Genomic DNA, 15,094 nt, shown 5'->3' with positions numbered 1-15,094 from the left:
CATTGTGTACCACAACTGTCCATTCTTGAAAGATGGTAATATAATGGGAGGAGTTATATTCTTCTAAACTGCTGTAAGCTAATTAATTAATTTTATGCACGTTAAAATAATTGGACCAGACCAATTCTGAGTCTCAAAGCTAGTTTGATGAGTATTTTAGACACGTGTACCTAAAAGCTGGAGCTGAATTTATTTTGATAAGTTCCACAAAAAAATCATTTTGGCATTTACATAGCTGTGGATTTTGTGGTGTTTGCCTTCTCAAATAATTCAATGTATTTGATAAGTAACACTGAACATTTTTCATAGGCTATTTGGTTGAGTTTCATATTCAGAAAGGCTGTGATTTCACCATAATACATGGCCATCATGAAAGGTGTAGCAGATTGGGGTTATTGGTGTGATTTTTTTTTTTCCTTCTGTGTTGCTTTCCTCGAGACAGTTTGCACCTATTTGAATAGTTGTGAAGTAGTGTCCCAGTAGGTGCAGCAGAATGGGCTTGTGAGTTTTGTCTTCACATGGGAGTGGATGGCTTTGTTCTAGTTACTAATAGTAAATGCTCTCTCACTGTTTTATTTGTCAGTGTGGTTTTGGGCTTTTTCTACTTTTTGTTTACTTTAGCCCCTCCTTCATCATACCTCTGGTGCCACTATAGCAGAGTTACCACTATTTGTAGTAATTTTTTTGGGAGGTTGGTTCTTTGGGTGGTCCCAATTTTATGAGTCTTACGTAGCTCTTGCCAGCTGTGAAAAACATACAGCTCTACTGATAAGTCAATCTTATTTTAAGAACATGTATACCATATCAAGTATTAAATTTAGTGTAGAATATGATAAATTAAGTAAAAATTACACCAAAACTTAACATAATGGGGTTTTGTTTGGAATGATTTAATTGCAAATTGATTTGATTCACAATCTAGTGTTAATTTTTCCTTTTCAGCACATTGCTTTCAGCTTTTATTGCAGCGTCTATGGATGTATCCATTCATTTTCTTCTTAAGTATAATGGAATCTCAAAATAGAGAGTTTTGCATGCAATATTAATCATGGTGTATGTGAGCCTTATACACCCACATAGTTAAGTGCATGTAAAGCCAGAATTAAAGAACTAGCAACCGACGGTGGAACATTTATCCCTCTGATCTCTTCAAAGCAATTGCTTTACTTCAAAATATCAAACTATTAAGTCTTCACATCCGGGTACACAATGGGATCATGTGCTGTAATAATTATATTTACATTCCAGATTTTGTTAATACATGCCAATAATGAAAAATGACACATTAATCGTGTCTAAGCTGCATATGTTATTTTAATCAGATTGCTTCCATTGAAGGGAATTCTTTATTTGATGATTACTGATCAATAGTTTGGTTCTTGCAGTTGGAATGTTTTTCCTACACCATTTTGTAGTTAGCAAAGGAGCAACCTCCACTTAAACTCTTAACTGTTTAAACTATATAAAATGAATTAAAGATAGACACTTATTTTTGTCATGGTTATCACAAATTGTTACAGGGCAGATATTACAAGAGTGGGTTATGAAATATTCCAGGTGGAGGCATTACAAGATTTGTGTTATAAACTGGGACATCACAAAAGAATGCTATGAAAGTGGGAGGTTACAAGAGGATACATTATAAAATTGGATTAAGGGCCATACAGGGAAAGGGAGAAATGTGGAGAATCCGTGCTTTGACTGGATGAGGGACTATACCAGATTATCTAATGAAAAAGGTACATCAACAATAACAACTTGTATTTGTGTAGTGCCTTTAACATAGCAAGGCATCCCAAGGCACTTCATAGGAGTGTTACCAAACAAAACTTGACACCGTACCACATATCGGGGCAGATGACTAAAAGCTTGGTCAAAGAAGTATCTTAAGGGGAGGCAGAGAGGTTTAGGAAGGGAATTCCAGAGTTTAGGGCCTTGCTTCCAATGGTGGAGCTATTAAAATTGGGGAAATTGGAAGAGGTTACAGGATAGGGGGAAGAGATGTGAGGAAAGAACAAAAGGGAAGGTCAGTAATCGTGTGGAAGTCAGGAGAGATTAAATGACAAAACGGATGATGATGCAGGGTGAAAGGTGTAAATGGGCATATCAGAATCATCAGCAACAACTGTCATTCGAAAAAATGGGGGAAGAGGTTATGATCTGAAATTGTTAAACTCAATATTGAGTCCGGAAGGCTGTAAAGTGTCTTAAGAGAAAGATGAGGTGCTGTTCCTCGAGCTTCTGTTGAGCTTCATTGGAATGGTGTAGGAGGCGGAGGTCAGAGTGGTCCAGAGAATTAAAATGACAGGTGATCGGATGCTCAGGATCACGCTTGCAGACTGAACACAGGTGTTCTGCAAAGTGGTCACCCAATCTGCATTTGGTCTCCCGAATGCAGAGGAGACCACATCATGGGCCAGGAATACAGCATACTAAATTGAACACGCAATAATTGCTGTTTCACCTGGAAGGAGTGTTTGGGTCCTGGATAGTGGGATACGGTAAAAGGGTGGGCAGGTGTTGCATCTCTTGCACTTGCATGGGAAAGTGCTGTGGGAAGGGGAGTGGGCATTAGGGGTAATAGAGAAGTAGACCAAGGTGTCCATTCATAATGCTGAAAGGAGGGGACGATGTGTCTGGTGGTGGTGGGAGATGGCAGAGGATGATCTGTTGAATGTGGACTCTTTGCGAAGAAGTGTTGCACTTGAAGGAGGATGGGACATTAATATTTTTTGATCACCTGGGCATTGATGCAATCAGCAACAAAATGATAGCAGGGTCATTGAAGATTCCAACCACACAGCCCTTTAACTGTTCATTAACTTCATTGTTGCCAAGATAATCAGTGGGCTGGTCTGTGTAAGGATTCTTGAAAGAGTGTTTGCAAGTGCAGAAAACGGCCAGCTTTGAAGCACAAACATTTGAAAATAATTACGTGCCCTTAATTAGCAGTATCATGGCTTGCTATTAAAAGATTGCTTTTGCATCATTGAATCGGTCAACAGCTGATTACTCTGGCGTCAGCAAATTATTTTTTACCATTTAAACAATTTAATCATTCAAAGACAAATATCAAAGAAAATGTAATATGCTCATCAAGTACCGAGTGCTTGGAAAAGCTTGGAGACGTGACTTAGCATTAGCATACTTATCACTTAATAATCTTTCTATTATATATCTAAAGTCTTATTCTAAAGAAAGTGTGTGTAGATGCAACACTTACTGCCTACAACGTTTTTTTTGTCAGTCATGCTGGTGTCACAATTTTCTGTTGCTATAACTTGCCTGAGTTCTCCACAATTTGTGCTAGATTCTCACTTGGGCCACCTGTCATCGATAGGTTGATGATGGTAGCTGACCAACAGTGGTATAGCATCATATTTGCACTGGTGTGCCAGTCGCCGCCACCTTCAAAAGGGCCTACTGTATGGCGGCTGAAGCCCTTTCAATATGTAAATCGAGTTCCTATGACGTACATAGGGCCCCAATTGCCAATTTTGGACAGAATGGAGCAGAGAGGACACAGTGCATGCTCTGCCCTGTTTCAGCAGATGGTCCAATGAAAGAGGAACTCAAAAGTAAGATTTATTTCTGTGGGGCCAGAATGAGTATTCATGCTACTCCAAGTTGCACAAGCATAACTTGGGTTAACAAAGATAGTACTATTAATGACTTACTTCTGAGACCACCCATGCCTGGCTCCACCGTAGATTGCACTGAGGTGACCAGCTCGGATTACTAGAATCTTAAAATGTTTTGTTTACAATTATTTCTAACGGGGCTTGTGCTTTGTCCTGCCACCACTGGGGCTCTGTATCGGTTAGCATGCCCTCCTCGAAATTTCCATCCATTCCTGGGTTTGTTCATTCATTCATAAATTTTCTCTCCCCTCTCCACACCATTTCCTGATGTTCTTAGACCTCAGTTGCACGTGCACCCCTTCATTATAGTTTGCAACTGTCATAACAGGCTCAAGTGCAGTCATCTTGTTGCTTCTGGCAATCATATAATATGCATTTTAATATGCATTTCTGATTTGGTCTTTATTAATTGCCATTTTTGTTTATCCCTCCCTCTGCCTTGCTAGTTTTACCTGCCGCTCTTCCTGCCTTATATATATATTTTCAAGGACAATGTTACTATAACTGGTTTGGGTGCACCTTGTTAATTTCTGCACCATTCTTTAACCATGCATAGATATACCTAACTTTCTGTCCGATTTCTTCAAACACTTATCTCCTATCCTTGTATTGCCCCCATCTTCATCCCCTTACATCTCAGATTTGCAAACTTGAGCATACCTGGTGCACAAATGATTTAGCCATCTGGCTCCAAATCCTGGTTTACCTCTTCTGCCATAACTGTGGGCTCATCCTGAAGGGCAAAGATAAGTACAGGTCCCTTTCCTCCATTATCAACTGACTACTTAAACACCTCTCCTCTGCCCCCTCGTGGCTAACAAGTGAGAATATTCATTGCCATGGTTGAGACCAATTGTTCAGCTGTTTCCCCTCCTTTCCCTTGTCCAGCAAGCTAGACAGACCCAAGTCCCTCCCCTAACTGCAAGCCTATCTCCATTAATAAAAGTTTTTAAAATTGTGAAGGGGTTGTGATAGGAGAGACTGCCAAATGGTGAATGTAAGCCCTTGTAGCCCAAAGAAAGTTAGCATTTAAAAATTTTTTAAATCCCACCAATGTAACTGATGGCACTTTAGCATTTTTTGAGGGGTACCAGCACCCCAGCAGCGACTAGCTAATTTTCCATCCTATCGGATACCCTAGATACTTTTCTAGTGCATAGGTGCTTGCCATTGCGATACAGATGAGGGAACCTCCCTAACCCTATCCTCATTTTGACCACAAACTTTTGCCTTCGAATCATTATTAGAACTCTGGTTACTGTTGGTAACCTCTAAATCACCCACAAATCTATCTCCTTCTCACGCTTTGGCGATCTATAATGATGTATTCCCACATTAATAAATCCCTTACTATTTAACTATCAGACTGCCTAATTACCAACAAAATATTTCCTTTTCATGGCTCTAATCCTTCAATTAGTTCACCCCCTTTTTCCCTTCTCTAAGTTTAAGTGCAAATATGTTAGCTTTCACTTAGATGATAATGGCAACTAAGTTTTTGTTAAGGTTATATCATGACCCTTTATTCCAATTAGTGTTTCTCGTTCCTTGACTTTATTTTTAATATTTTATGTTCACATATACACTTTACCACTGTGACCCTTTAGCATCCTTTCCTTACCCTTAAATGTCAGATTTTTTACTCCATGCTTGCAGTTTAACCACTTAAGGCATTTGAGGATGTAATCCAGGCTGATACTTTAGTGCTGTACTGATAGTGAAATTTTAAACCAAGGTCCCAAATCGATACAAGAGATTCCAAGGCATTATTGGAAGATGAGTTGTTCCAGTGTCCTGGACAATATTTATCCCTCAACCAACATCAAAAATGGATTACCTGGCTATTGATTTAATTGCTGCATGCAAATTGGCTGCTACATTTGCTACAAAGCAACAGTGACTACATCCCTTTAGGACAGCTTAAGGCTGCGAAAGGCACTATATAAATACAAGTTATTTTTACCTCTATCTCAAGTTATTTCTCTCCATTGCCCTCCTTGAGCTTACTATTTAGGACTGCATTAACATCTCTGGTTGGGTTAGATAAAGTCCCCATCCTGGGTGTGGAGCTTCTCCCAATGTCCCAGAAATCTGAAATCCTCCCTTCTACACTGTCAAGCCACAAGTTACTGTGTCTAACCTGCTCCTCCCTAACTGGCCTAGTGTGGCTCCAGAAGCAATTTGGCAATTACTACCCTTGAAGCCCTGCTTTTTAATCTAACATCCAACTCCTCAAACTCCTTTTGAGACCTCTGCATTGCTCTTCCCTGTGTCATTGGTTCCAACACTACTTTGGAGTGTTTCTGCTCCCATTCGAGACGTCGGACCACCACGTGTGAAATGAAGCCACTGTACATTTTGATTACACAGTGCATACAAGATGAATACATTGATACCTTAAGGTTTATTGACATGGCTGTGCTTGTAATTGTGTGTGTACAACATAATTTTTGTTTTAAAGAAAGTTCTTTTCATTTAACTGAATCTAACTTCACTGTTGGCTGAGCCATCTACAGAAAAATGAATTACACAGCCCCATGGAATATAATATGTAAACTGAACTATGAGTACGTTTTTGTGATGCCATTCGGCTTTTTAACATTTTCTCCAACAGCTTCACTACAGTTCCTATGAATAGACCGAGTTTCCTATGATCTGTTAGCATATACTTTAAGTATTCTGCCTTTGCAGAGATTATGTAGCCTTGGGTTAAAAATTGCCCTAAATGCAGTAAAGTGCACATTGGAGTGTATAGAAATGTGTTCTACAGCTTCCATCTCCTCGAAAAACATCAAACACAAGGCCCGAATTGTACAGGTGAAAATGACCAATATTTATTTATAAAATTACACACACGCGAACATTATTAGGTTAATACTACACAGCCTTAAAATCAAACATAAGTGTTCTTGGAGCAGCTGATGAGAGGTAAAAAGGATCTTGTTCCTGCAGCATTTGGAAATAGTCTTTTTACTGTTTTAAAACCGACTAAATACTTTTCCAGCACTAACTCCAGAAATGCCTCTTTCAGGTTTTAGCCGGGTCTCAGATCTTGAGTTTTAAGCTATATTTTTTTCTTTTAATGCATAAAGTATATTTTTGTAGGCAACCATGATGAAATTGCATTTGACAATGAGGGTGAATAATTGCCTGGAGCAATTCCAGCCAACAATTGGCAATGGCACAATTTTAACTAGACTGCTGCAATACAATGTTATAAACAACATTATAGAACGGTAATGTAGAATTGTCCTGAGTTAAATGGTATATAGACAAGTTTGTGGATGCTACTCCCAAATGTTAACTGATCTACAGCCTAACAGTATGAATATTTTAAGTACAACCTTAATATGGATGTTACATCACACAACAATATCACCCTGTTACTGGGACATCTTTTTAAATGCACAATGGTGTTAATTAGGTTTGAAGCAACACTCCTCTCAAAAGGTCCCCTCTGAAATAGAATATGACTGCCGAGGAAACGGTGATTTCTGGAGCTATTTTAAACTTAAGTACAGTAGATTTTTTTTTTTACATTAGTTCAAGAATACATAACCATAATGTGGCATATTTTCATTGTCAAATTATTACCCTCCCTGTTACTTGTGCAGAGATGTGTGGTGGCACAGAACTGGTACTGACATGAGTGTCAACTGCCTGAACTTGACTTATGCCACTGGTGGAGGGCATCTCCTCACAATACGCAATCATCTGTGTAAGTGTAGAACATTGTGCTTCAATGAGATTTTTGAATCCCTCTGTCATGGTTACATGTAACCGTTCTCCTAGTGAATCAAAACCAGCCATAACTGCTTCTTTAAGTTTTGACCCCAAAGCTTCCATCGCAACACAGTGAGCATTCATAAGAGATTCTCCTGCTGTACCTACAGCTTGCATAAGTGAGGTTTCTACTGCAGATGCCACTGGTGTTGCCATCTGCTCAATGGCAGAGTGCAATGAGGACAACCGCTGGTCCAACCTAACCATCCCATCTTCCAAAGTGGTGTGCATGAAGGCAAGTGACTGCTCAACACGGACCCCGTGTTCTAACAGCCTCCGTTTGAAAGCTGGGCCGTTAAGGTCTGTAACTGCATCCAGTCCTGGAGGGGCACCTACCATGCTGGGTCTCCATGATTCGACAGTTGTCCCTTCATCACCCACCACCACTTCCTCCCATTCTTCACTAGTGCTCAATGACTCACTTGGTGTTTCCTGATTCTCATCCTTTATACCTCTAACTAGAGGTATTTCTGTGCTGGTGCCTGCTTCAAGTGGGACCGGTGACAACTGGCATTCAGGTGTATGTTGCTCCTCTCCTAATACAACATGCAGTCCAGTGTGTTCTCTTTGTGCTTTGAAGAGGGAAAGATACATTAGGAGTGCAAAAGCACACATCCATTTACGTGCTGCACTGTCATTTATACAAAATAACCCGCTTGAATGGACGTATTCATTTAACAGTTTGTGCAAATCACAGAATACCTGAATATTACTACTTACGAATATGTCTTGGCATTGTACCAATATCCACAGGTCTAAGCCCTTCAAGACTTTCCTTTCCAAACACAACGATCATATCATTTTCAAATTCCGTCAACGTTTTGACGTCTGGGGGGCCAGCACCCGCTGCCTGCCATGATCTTCTATTATAAGCGAGTTTTTCCTTTAAAAAGTAAAAGTATTGAGATCTAAGACAGTAAATTGACCCGAGAAACTGCCTTCCTGCAGCACATTCAAGCTCCTATCACAGCAATGTATAATGACATTTGCATAAACCTCTAAATCAGTGCAGAGCTTTTTTTTTTGCATTTCTAATTGTTGCAACTTTGCCTTGCACACTTTGCTCTTTATCTGACAAGTGATGTCCATTGCGTACCCTTACCTTTGTGCTTTTTTTTAAGTCGTGGACCTTCTTGCGGACTTCCTCCCAGGTCCTGTGAGTCCCGGAAACGGCATTGACTCTCTCTGTAACGTCCTGCCAGGCATCACGCCTCCTCTGCATGTCGGGAGGCTCGCCTCCCCTCCCGAAGATATCCTCCCGTCTCTCCATGACCGCGTCCACCAGGACACACAGGTCGCGGCTGCTGAAACGAGCCTTGCGGATTCTCCTGTCTGCCATTTTCGTGCTTCTCCAAAAATTAAAAGTTTTTTTGGAAAACTTTACCGGGGGCGGGGGGTTAACTGCTTCAGTGAAAATTTAAAAAACAAGCGAAACAATCAGTGCTAGTGCAGCATGGCTGGCTGATATTTCTCGTTGCCGCTAACCAGATCGCATTCTCACAATTTGCATCTTGAAAAGCTTGTGCGTTGGTACGATATCAATTTTTTTTTTTAAACTGTATTTTTCCTCACAACTTCGTTGCAATTTATTCATATTTCGCTCGTTTTTCTCATATTTCGTTCGAAAGAGCAATGTCAGCCCCTTCCGTGGATGCGGCTGCACTTCCTCGCGCGGAGGATGGCGCTCTGCCTCTTTCTGTTTTGAGTCCAGTTTTCGGTTGTGACCCCCGCGTGACCTGCCCGGCGGCGCGGTGCCTGCCGGTCAATGTAGTCCGCCGGCCAATCCACGCGCGGCCCCGGCACTGAGCAGTGACACTACAGCTCCCAGAATGCGTGGCGCGCGACATAAGTTCCCCCCCCCCGCCCCCGCCGATTGGCCGGGTTCGGCGCGTCCCACAATGCGCCGCTACATGGAGACGGGGCCGCTCGAGCGCCGGGGCCCGCGGGAGTCGCCAGTGGCTGACCGGCGGGAGGGAGAGAGTGCGTGTGTAAGTGACAACAATTGAGTTAGCATAGCTGGTGTACTTTATCCTGATCACAAACACTCAGCTTTGCTCATGTCAGCTGGGGGCGGGTGGACAGTTTAACCACACCTCCCCCCACCAGCTCAATTTGTTTTTTAAAAGCCACTCACACACACACACACACAACTCGGTAACTAGTGAATTGATGTCAGGTAACCGAGCGGCAATGGACCAGAGTGAAGGGCTGCCCTCTATCCCGACACCGAGCAGGGCTGAATCTGCCTGTCCGGTACCGCCTTCCTGAAACTTCATCCGTTCCTCTCGCTCTCCGCATTCTGGTTGTTTAGAACCATTTGTTTAAAGGTAAAACGGACTGCAATGCGTTGGGTCTCGGGATCAATTTTGTTCACCGCGCCTGTCACTGGAGAGCTTTTGCCGGGTTGTGTCGCTGTTGGGACTTGCTATTAATTCTTTGGTTCATGTGCCATTGACACTGTTCTAAAGTTGTAGTTTTTACTGGTGATTCTTTGGTTGAGGGGCTGTTGTGAAGTTGCGCTGCTTTGTGCTAGCGGTTTGTGTGTGTGTCTCAGCTGCTTCTGACAGATCGACTTTCTACCAACTACTCGAGAGCTTCCTGTTGACAGTTCTTCCTTTTTCTCTGATCTGCTGTAAGGTCGTCGACCTGAAATGTTAACTCTGTTCCTCTCTCCACAGAAGCTGGCTGACCTGCTGAGTGTTTCCAGCATTTTCTGCGTTTATTTCAGATTTCCAGCACCCGCTGTATTTAGTTTTTCTTCCCTTTTCCCCTGCCCGTTACGCGATTTAAAAGTTATCTGAGACTTCATTTTTGGCGCCGGTCAGGCCGCTGTTCTCAGCTCCTTGTGCAACCGACACAATTTAACCCATTGAGTCCCGCGGTATTTACTTTGTAATATGAGTTGGTCCAGTGTATGTGAAATACACAGAGGAGGTAACCTTAGAATGAATGTGTGTATCGTTGTTTTGGAAAATGTGTTTTATTTCATATTTTAGCGTAGTGCATGTTTACCCAGGATCAGTTAGATAAGTTAACGATTACTATTTTGATTGTACCTATGTATAAAGTGGAAATATGAAAATGTAATTTGGTTGCAGAGTTAAAAACTGGCATTGGGGAGCGGTAACGAACATGTGTTCTTTATATTTCACGATGGTATGCACCACTCCTTGACACTGGGACAAAGATTTTGTGTTCCCAGGTCTCTACTAATGTCGCTCTGTAAGCAGCAACCCAAAAGATGGGCAGGAGTAGTGTGTAATAATTGACCTACTGACTTGAATTCAATTTGGCTCGCTGAAGTGTTCAACCGCTCGTTAGTGCTATTTATTGACTACAAGGGATAAGGATATCAAATCAGTACATGAGAAATTTATGGAAATAAACTTGTGCCAAACTAAATTTTGTGTAATGTGTTACATTGTTCCACAAAATTGTGGGTGGTACATTTTTGTTTTTAATAAATTTTAAAATGTTATACATTAGTCGAACTTATATATTAGTAGTTTTGCCATAAACTAAGGTCAGGTACCATACACTCTGCTTTAACAGGTGAAAGGTAATGCTGAATTTAACCTACATCACTAGTTGGTAACCCATTTCAACTGCAGTAATACAACCCGTGGAAGAGCTTGAGATTTTTGTGGGGCAAAAGTGCCACAACAGTAATGTAAATTGCCATTTATTTCTCCTCGTATCTGGCACAAACATGGTTTAGCCTTCTCAGCCACGTAGACCCCACGTTCTGAAATGTCTTCCCTAAACCCTCCATCTCCCTCTTCTTTAAGAGCCTGCTAAAAACTCACCTCTTTGAGTAAGCACTTGGCCACTCCTGCTAAGTTCTCCTCCTTTAGCTTGGCATCTTTTTTTGTGATCACCTGGGGAGATTTTTCTATGTTAAATGCATTGTATAAATGTAAGTTGAATGTTCATTCTATCTATACAGGCCAGCACTGAAGTTTGGAAATTGCCAGGCTCTATGGACCACCTTCAGCCATTGGGTAAGACCCAGTGGTTAGAAATGACAGTTACATTCTGCACATTTTAAACAACTGCACATATACAATCTGCCCTACAATAAAGGTGGGACAAATTCCACAGCACTGGCAGTCATGACTATATATAGATTTAAATAAATATTTAGATATATATGCAATTAAAGTTGGGTAGTGAAGGCAGTCTTATGTTGGATCTTTGCCTTCTTGAAAACAGTTGAAGCATGCAATGCACGTGAATATTATCTTGCCCAGGCAAGTTGCATTTTTGTTTCTACCCTCTAATATGAGAACTGTGTTAATGTCTATCTTTAGTCATGGGTTGGTACAGGGTCTGCAGTAGAGGGAAATTAATTATAGTAATGTCAGACTACCCTACTGGTAATATAGTCATGCTTGTTGCTCTTTTCACAGAAAAATGTTGCATTGAATAACTGGAGCAAGTTTAACTGACGGAGATTTTAATGATGGATGATTTCAAGAGAACTTACCTTCGTCTTTGTAAAGAAACTTGTATTGAGCCACAAGATTGTGTTCTGAATCAGTTGCATGATGATTGTGATGGGAACTTGAGGAAAAAGCTGGATCTCTCCACACAGTCGCTCTCTGTTGACACATGTGCTGTCCTGGGAAAGGTTTTAATGAATGACGTAGTGTTCACAGAGATAATGCTTTGTGACTGCATGCTAAATGACGAAGGTATAGTAATGATCTGTAAATAATGTGATCAGGGAGGGCAGAACACCTGTGACAAGATTAAATGAACCTTCTAATCTGGAAATATTGAGATACAGTCCATAGACACTAAGCATGTTAAGTTCAAGATGATGTGATTTAATAATGAGAAATATCTCAGTTGATTGTGTAATCTTCTGTGCTCTTCATTTAATTTAGCCACAAATGGGCTTATATTCGTTCAGTGTCAGCTGTAGCTTAGTGGGTAGCACACTCACCTCTGAGTCAGAAGGTTGTGGGTTCAAGTCTCATTCCAGGGACTTAAGCACAAAAATCTAGGCTGACACTTCAGTGCTATACTGAGGGAGTGCTGCATTGTCAGAGGTGCCTTCTTTGGGATGAGACGTTAAACCGAGACCCCATCTGCTCTTTCAGGTCCCGATCCCGGTAAAAGGTCCCACGACACTATTTCGAAGAATAGCAGGGGAGTTATCCCTGGTGTCCTGGCCAATGTTTATCCCTCAATCAACATAACAAAAACAGAATATCTGTTTATTATCACATTGCTGTTTGTGGGAGCTTGCTGTGTGTAAATTGGTTGCTGCGTTTCATACATTACAACAGTGACTACACTCCAAAAGTACTTAATTGGCTGTAAAGTAGTTTGAGACATCTGGTTGTCATGAAAGGCGCTATATAAATGCAAGTCTTTATTTCTTTCTGTACTTTTATTACTTAGCACGAGCACTAGTTATTAGAATGAAAAAGGAAGACTTGCATAGCTCCTTATCACACCTGTGAGCAACATCTCAGTGCTTTACACAGTACTTTTCTGAAGTGAGATGACTGCTATGTATGCAAAAATGTCAGTCAATTTGTGCACAGCAAGACCCCTCAAACAATAATAAAATGGACGACCAAGTAATCTTTTTACATGGTGTTCATTGAGGGAAAAGTACTGGTCAGGACATTGGGAGAATTTACCAGTCTTTTTCAAAAAGTGTCATGGGATATGTAATTTTTCAAAGCCAAATTAAATGGTGAGCACTGAAAATTATCATCCACCCGAACAGGCGTCTGTTTAATGTCTCAATTTAAGAATGACAACATTGACACTGACGCACTCCCTCAGTATTGCAATAAAATACCAGCTGGGATTGAGCTCAAATCCTGGAGAAGGGTTTGAACCCACAACCATCTGATCTTGAGGTGCTACCAACTGAATAACGCTAACTCTCGTTATTGGCCATTTCTAATCCATGTTTCAAAATTATGAGGAAATTGATGATTGATCAACTAAATATGCCAAAAAAGTAGACCAATATCAGAAAATGATTTTTAAACTGGGCCTACTCCAACATTCACTTTTCAATGGAGTTGAGATACAGATCCGTTATGATGTATGTGAAGTGCCCAATGGAAAATAGGTACCTCATACTGAAAGGAAAACAGAAGAGAGTTTTGGCCCCAAGGTATCTGTGCACAGTCCTTGCATTACGTAGCCAATGGCTTTGGCCTGTGGGTAGCTTGCCTACCTGCCCTCTTAGCTGCAGGAGGTACATGGCCCATAAAAAGACTAGGAAAAAAGGCGAGGAGAAAAGGGAACACATTGTTTCTATTTTTTATTGTATAGCTTTGCTAAATTATTTGTGATATATACAGTAAATGGGCAATAATTAATGAATAGATGATTTATAATCTAAAAGATTTGTCGAATGTTTGCCCTTTGTAGACTAAGTATCTTTATACAAAATCTTAAATGTGTTTTTGTTTTCTTAGGTGCCAAGCTGCTGTTGTACGGACTGTGTGCAAACACCACAATCCAATCTTTAGACATAAAGGTAAGTGTAAGTGGCCCCAGTCTCGGGAGATAAAATAATAGAAAGTGAATTGTGGCAACACACTTTGGGGCAGAGGATGAATACTCTTTTTCATTCCCAAAATAGAAGCTGTTGAGTAATATACTGTGACGGTCATCAGCAAGATCATTTCAGTATCTTATCCCAGCTTCTCAAATTTATATTCTTTTTATACCACATTAACAAAAAAGAAAACATTTTTAAGATGCAAAGTTGAGGTGTACAACTAAATAGAACACAATGGAGAAGAATAGAGTAGGGTAGTTATTCTATGATCTGTAATTTTAGTGAGTTATAAAAGTTTTTGTGATGGGAAAACTTCAATATCTCTCTACTTCTTGCCTATTTGCATAGTCTTCCTCATGAATGGGACAAATCTATGCAAACCCACTGTAGATATCCTTTGTTTTGTGAAATAAATATCTTTAGTTTTCCTTTCAATTAACATTGTTTTACTTTTTCATCATGCAATTTTCCATGCTATAATTCATTTACATCCAAGTTAATAGCATTTTCTGTACCATTCTAGTTGAACTTAAAATTTAATCACCACAATGAACAACGGTTTATGTTGAATCTAGAATATACAAAGCTTTGCATATAGTGCATCACACTTTACCGATTGGTTCTTTGGTAATTTGTTAATTGGCTCAGCGCATCTCGTACAAAATTCTTCAAAAATTCTAAGTCTGCTTGCCACTTTTATTTGTAACATTTATTAAACTTGTACTTTACTCAGATCCTTGATGAACACTTCAAAATATGTTTAATGGTATATGGGTGAAAACATGATTTGACATGTTATTGTAAGCAGCATACGTGAGCTATTCCACAGTATGAGTTTTGAGAATCAAATTTAGTGATACTGCTGCTTTAATGGTGCATGCATTATTAACCTTCACTTCTGTAACACTGCATAATATGCCTGTATACTACTGCAGTTATTTTTTGCATAACATAATAGTAATCTTGTTGCCCAATATTCACTTAGGAGCTTTACTCTGCAATTTTGTGTCTAAGGGTAATAACTTGCGAGCAGCTGCGGCTGAAGCACTGGGGAAACTGCTGCGATACAACAAGTCTCTCAAGAGGTAAGAATAGCTCCTTCAGATCAGCAGCTAAACAGGTGGCTTTCAAATTG

At 40.4% G+C, this 15,094-nt stretch overlaps 2 protein-coding genes across 5 annotated transcripts in view; one reads left to right on the top strand and one right to left on the bottom strand.

Annotated features, from left to right (window-relative positions):
• Nucleotides 1-6,450: 6,450 nt before the first annotated feature.
• On the bottom strand, nucleotides 6,451-9,121 carry LOC139226714 (uncharacterized). The gene is made up of 3 exons (XM_070857678.1): nucleotides 8,527-9,121; nucleotides 8,145-8,307; nucleotides 6,451-7,996 (listed from the first exon to the last, which is right to left on the bottom strand). Exons 1-3 carry the CDS (start codon nucleotides 8,761-8,763, stop codon nucleotides 7,224-7,226), a joined length of 1,173 nt encoding a protein of 390 aa, XP_070713779.1. The 5' UTR covers nucleotides 8,764-9,121; the 3' UTR covers nucleotides 6,451-7,223.
• lrrc45 (leucine rich repeat containing 45) overlaps nucleotides 8,879-15,094 on the top strand; it is a 76,854-nt gene continuing 70,638 nt past the window's right edge. The window contains exons 1-5 of one of the 4 annotated variants that reach the window (XM_070857674.1): nucleotides 9,336-9,412; nucleotides 11,371-11,425; nucleotides 11,834-12,118; nucleotides 13,874-13,935; nucleotides 14,974-15,044. In XM_070857674.1, the coding sequence (XP_070713775.1) occupies nucleotides 11,884-12,118; nucleotides 13,874-13,935; nucleotides 14,974-15,044 (368 nt within the window). In that variant the 5' untranslated portion in view covers nucleotides 9,336-9,412; nucleotides 11,371-11,425; nucleotides 11,834-11,883. Of the gene's footprint in view, nucleotides 8,955-9,329; nucleotides 9,413-9,544; nucleotides 9,752-11,370; nucleotides 11,426-11,833; nucleotides 12,119-13,873; nucleotides 13,936-14,973; nucleotides 15,045-15,094 lie in introns of those variants that run through there. The other 3 variants (XM_070857676.1, XM_070857677.1, XM_070857675.1) reach the window with 3 other exon arrangements.

This window comes from Pristiophorus japonicus, chromosome 16, assembly GCF_044704955.1.
Source record: "Pristiophorus japonicus isolate sPriJap1 chromosome 16, sPriJap1.hap1, whole genome shotgun sequence".
In the NCBI taxonomy this organism is placed as follows: Eukaryota; Metazoa; Chordata; class Chondrichthyes; family Pristiophoridae; genus Pristiophorus; species Pristiophorus japonicus.
This window is presented reverse-complemented; position numbering and strand designations above follow the sequence as displayed.